Below are 5,172 nucleotides of genomic sequence, written 5' to 3' on the forward strand. Positions count from 1 at the left end.
CTCACAAAGCTCCCAGAGCTGGGCTGGTCCCGCGCCTTCCTCTCTGTCTCTGCGTCGCCGCTGCCGTCTTTCCTGGCCTTTGTTGCCTTGGGCTGCTCGGTCTCCCGACACAGTTGCGGCGCTCTCAGGAATCTTCTTTTGCATCGGCCCTAAAACCTCGAGACTGTAGTTGATTTTTTTCGTTGTAGATTAGTTGATCAGTGATTTATTTGTTTTTTGTTGCTCTTGGAAATGCAAATAGTACTCTGGCAGCACAGCGCACACTTCACAGACTCTCTCTGTCCTCTGGCACGCTCACTCCAGACCCATCGCCATCTTGCTCCTCCAGTGCTGTGAGTGTGTGTTTTAAACAGCTCACAGAACTTAAATCCTAAAATATGTATTTAAATAAAATAAAGGATTTCATCTCCAAATTGATATTTTACATTTGTTTTACATATATGTATCTTTGTTCCTTTCAGCGTTATGGACACTAACATTTTAATGTTGCTGGTCCCTTTCCAGGGTGGACGAGCTTCATTTATACCATATCTGGAGATGTGTACATTGGTAAGTTATGGGTATGTTGCTTTGGGTTCAATTGCAATTTAAACCAGTGAATGGAGAAAAAGTAGAATGAAACCATTGCATGCAATTGGTACTATGCCTCCTTGCCTCCCACACCAGTCCTCTCTACATCTCAGCCCAGGGCAGGGTGTCTCTCACCTTCCAGAATGTTCCAGTGAGTGAGGTGAATATGAACACCAGTCATGACACAGCCATTTCACTGGGGCTTGTGTGCAGCCGAGAGGTCCAGGCACAATTATGTGTGTTGACACCTCACTAAGAGGTTAGCAACCTCTATACTTACAAAGGGATAGAGCTACTATGGGCTCCCAAGGGAGCAGGACTCCATCTGTCTCCTGGGAGGGGGAAGGAAGTGGATTTGCAGTTCCAGGTGCCTCTGAGAAATCCGAGCTGGTTTTCTCCTATTCTGAGGGTTGTATAAGTGTTGCTTGATGAGCCTAGTCAAGAAGGGGTATTTGAGACCCAATCAACTATCATTTTATAGATGAGGAACATGAAATCTAAAGGAAGTTATTGAATTTGCCAGGGTTACTCATTGGTAGACTTGGAAGCAGAACCAGGGATTCCTCAGTGCTGCTCCCCATGTCCCACCACATACTCTATGTCCAGTGACAATGCACGGACCACACCATCTAACTTGTCCTTTCAAGTGTAAATCCCTTCGCTAACCCAGCAGCAGAAGAGACAAGGGACAGAGGGATGGGAGAGAGGGCCTTGCAGAGCAGGCTGGCTCCTGCCTGCACCTACTACCACCCTTCCCATCTCCCTAGAAGCAGCCATGGGTTGCAGGACATGGCTGTCTGTGGAACTGGCAGAAAACAGCTGCAGCAGATGCTGTTAGTGCCCCACCACACCCCTGGGGCCTTACCTGCTCAGTGCCCATTGACCAACTGCCAATTGCCAGTATCTGTGTTGCTTTGCCTGAAAGCTTTCTATGAAACCTGGGAAGGCTGCTCTGCCCCAATCAGGGCAATGTGAAAGTGCTGGAGAATGAACGTTCCAGAAGCTAACTGACCCCTCAGGTGGAATAACTCTAAGGCCTGTGTGAGAGGCCTTTCCCTAGAGTCTCCCCTGGGGTTATACTCAAGCTGCCCACAGTGGAATAGTGCTTGATGACACACCCTTCACTGTCTGCCTTCGCTGTCTATCTAACTCTCGTGACTTCTAGACTGTCGTTTTCTGGGATCACCTCTCAAATAAACTTCTTGCACAAGAATATGCATCTCCAGCTGTGCTTCTAGAAAAACCCGAAGTAAGAGAACCAATCTCGTGTTTCCCCTTCCTCATCCCCACGGACAGTAATGGGTGGTGTAGGAGAGGGTGGGGCATCCCAAGGTGCAGGCCAAGAATCCCCATTACTGAGACCCTCTGGGGTTGGATGCTCTCTACCCTGCTCCTGCAGGGATGCCAGTAGTGAACATTCTGGGCCTTAACATGGCCACCTCCTTGGGCTCTAGCCCAGAGCTAGAAGGCCACAACCAGAACTACTTAAACCATTCTTTACGTTCTCCAAAAGGGTGTTCGATTGCCTTAAATTATTCTTCTGTAAAATAACAGTACTTTAAACTTATTCTTAATAGGGCGAAAATGGGCTCAGTTCCTCTTTCATTGAATAGCATTTCAATTATGGATCGGAGACAATATTCATTTATTTTAGCACGAGAAAGTGAAAAAAATCTAGTCGTAGTATCATAAGTCCATGTGCACACACATTAAACTATGTGAACCATCTGGAATAGCTAAGGCATCATTTGTTTTTATGATCTTCTTAAAATCCTGAGAATCACATAGTACTTTATAAAAATAAAGAGAAAAGACATTTTTAGGGAGGTAGCACCCCTGATTTATGATTTCAAGAGCTACAAAATATAGGAAGCAAATGAATTCTACAATGGTAAGGATACCAGAAATGTTTGTGTAGAATGAGAAAAAGCAAACTTTCTGTGAAGGGCAAGATAGCAAATATTTTCATTTCTGCAGGCCATGCAGTCTCAGTTGTAGCTACTCAGCCCTGTCTGTGTAGCACAAAAGCAGTCACAGGCAGTGCGTAAACAAATGGAGTGGCTGTTTCAGTAAAACTTTCATGGTCACCAAAATGTGAATTTCATGTATTTTTCCATGAAATACTGTTTTTTTCAACCATTTAAAAATTGAAAACTTCTTTTAGCCTGTGGGCTCTACAAAAGCTCACAGTTGATTTTGGTTTAAATGACATTATAGAGGTGGAAGGGGAGAAAAGTTAACAAGTAATCTTCAAAACCTGTTTTAATCAGTAGTTTCAGCCTTATTTCCTGACAGACCTATAGTACAAGAAGTTAATAAGTGAAAAGCTCTGCAATTCTTCGGGTAAGAATGACCTACACATCCAACTTGTTTTTCTCAAGGTGAGGTAGGATTTTCCTGAGTCATTTCTACTCAGTGGCCTTGTCTCCTCTTGTGACCGTGGGCCACAAGTGCAAAGCATCTGGTGGGAGATAGGGTTGTGGTCTGTGGCCTTGGAGTGAAGTTGCAACTGTCCAGAGTAAACTGGACTGTGGAGAGAATCTAGCTCACAAAACTGGTCTCTTGGGACTCTGCTTTAACCAATAAGTGACTGGTCAAATGACTTCATTTGAATTTTTTAAAAAATAATTAATTTATTATTGTTATTATTTTTATATTCTAAGATGTTGTTGCAGAGAAGTTGTGTGGAGGGGGAGAAAGAAAGGGGGAGGAGGATAGGGTGGGAAGACAGGAAAGTGGGGAGGGGGACATGGTTGAGGCCTGTGGCACCCCCCTCATTCTGACAGAGGAGCCCAGGGGGCTTCCGGTGGTAGCTCAGTGGTAGCTGGGCTGGATGTGCATGTCAGGGCTCATTTGAATTTTATCTCCTTCCCTTCCTCCTACCTACTTCCTAATAGGGGTGTTAATGAGAAAAATAAGAGGGCAAGAACATATCACCAGAGAAAAAGAAATGGCAAAACAGAAATAGCTATTGAATATGTACTGTCTTATAAAATCTATAGAGGGCTTCTGTTCAAGATGGTGGAAGATGGTCCACAGCATCACTCTCTCCCACAAATCAACCAATTTACAAATATAAAAAAGGAATGACAGCCAAAATGGGGCCACTAGAGCTCAAGGGAAGAGCAGGAGAGAACTACGGAGTGCATGAAGGTGGGAGAAGCCACAATAAGAGGAAGAAAAAACTGCTCTGACCATTTTGAATCTTGGCCACTTCCAGGCTGGAGCTGCTGAGCACACAGAGCAGGAGCTGAAAAGCTGCAGCTGTACCCTTCGGATGAAGTTGCTTGGAGGTAGCAGGGGAGAAGAAGGTCTTGGTGGCCCCCAGGCCAGCAAGACTACTAATAGGGTTCCTGAGGACCCACCTAGGAGCCAGAAGCCAGAATAACTGAAGAAAAGGAGCAACTCAGAGGCCGATGAGCCATTGCAAAGGACCGCCTCATGGCCCATCCCATGGGAAGTGTTTGGAGCATGGATGGTGGCTGGGGGAAAACTGGGGGACAGCAAGAACACCTGATCTACTCCCCCAACCAGCGTAGGACCACTCAGAGGAGACTGGTCAGGAATATAGAATTGCATGGGGTGCAGTCTGATGAAAAGACTCAGGCCCAGACCAGAGTTTCTCCACAGCCCAGGCACACCAGATTTCACTAGACCTGGAAGTACCTATAAAGTCAACCATTAAGACCTGAGCTGCACAAAAAGCCTTTTGGTGAATCAGCAACAAAGCAGCAACTTAGCTCAAACCCGGAGCTCCAGTGCTAGTCCCCACAGGAAGTTCCCCCATTTTAGAAGTAAGCAAAGGACAACAAATTAGTTGCAGTGCAGAATTTAAGTGGTGGGAACAGCAAATAATCCAACACAGAACTGAAAGAAAAAAAGTACCCACAGCCAGAGAAAGACCAGAAGTCCCCTGGGCTACCAAGCCAGAAAGGGGGGAGGGCTGGGGGCATCAGCCATGCCCCCTGACACATGCAAACAGCCCAGCGATGACCACCAAGCCACCACAGGAAGCACCCTGGGCTTTTCTGTGCCATGGTGCTGGGGGGCCGAGGGCTTCTGTCACACCTCCCCAACATGTGCAACCAGCCCAGCAAAGACCACCAAGCCACTGCAGGAAGGGCCCCTGGCTCTCACGAGCTGGGGCTGTGGGGGGCTGAGGGAGTCAGCCACACCCCCATAGCCAGCCCAGAGATGACCACAGAGCTGCTGCAGGAAGCAAGCGCAAGCAGCCCAGTGATGACCACCGAGCCAAAGCAAGAAGGGCCCTGGGTTCCTGAGCTGGGGTGGTGGGAGGTGAGGACTTTTGCCACATTCCCCTGACATCTGCACCCAGCCCAGCAATGACCAAGCCACCACTGGAAGCCCTGTGATCTCCCCTGTGGGAATGAGGGGGATGCCACAGGCCTCAACCCCACCCTTTCTCCTTCCTCCTTCTTCCATCCCATTTCCTTCCCCTTTCCCCTCTCTCCCTCCCAACTGCTCCACAACAACATTATAGAATGTAAAAACAGGGCCGGCCTGGTGGCGCACTGCTACAGTGCGCCGCTTGGGAGCGCGGCGGCGCTCCCCCGAGGGGTCGGATCCCACATACAGACCACC

At 47.7% G+C, this 5,172-nt stretch overlaps 1 protein-coding gene across 1 annotated transcript in view; it reads left to right on the forward strand.

Annotated features, from left to right (window-relative positions):
- PIR (pirin (iron-binding nuclear protein)) overlaps positions 1–5,172 on the forward strand; it is a 44,394-nt gene that overhangs the window by 21,226 nt on the left and 17,996 nt on the right. The window contains exon 3 of the mRNA XM_008588622.1: positions 505–549. Coding sequence (XP_008586844.1) covers positions 505–549 — 45 coding nt within the window. The remainder of the gene's footprint in view (positions 1–504; positions 550–5,172) is intronic.

This window comes from Galeopterus variegatus, unplaced genomic scaffold (assembly GCF_000696425.1).
Source record: "Galeopterus variegatus unplaced genomic scaffold, G_variegatus-3.0.2 Scaffold4926, whole genome shotgun sequence".
NCBI classification, from domain to species: domain Eukaryota; kingdom Metazoa; phylum Chordata; class Mammalia; order Dermoptera; family Cynocephalidae; genus Galeopterus; species Galeopterus variegatus.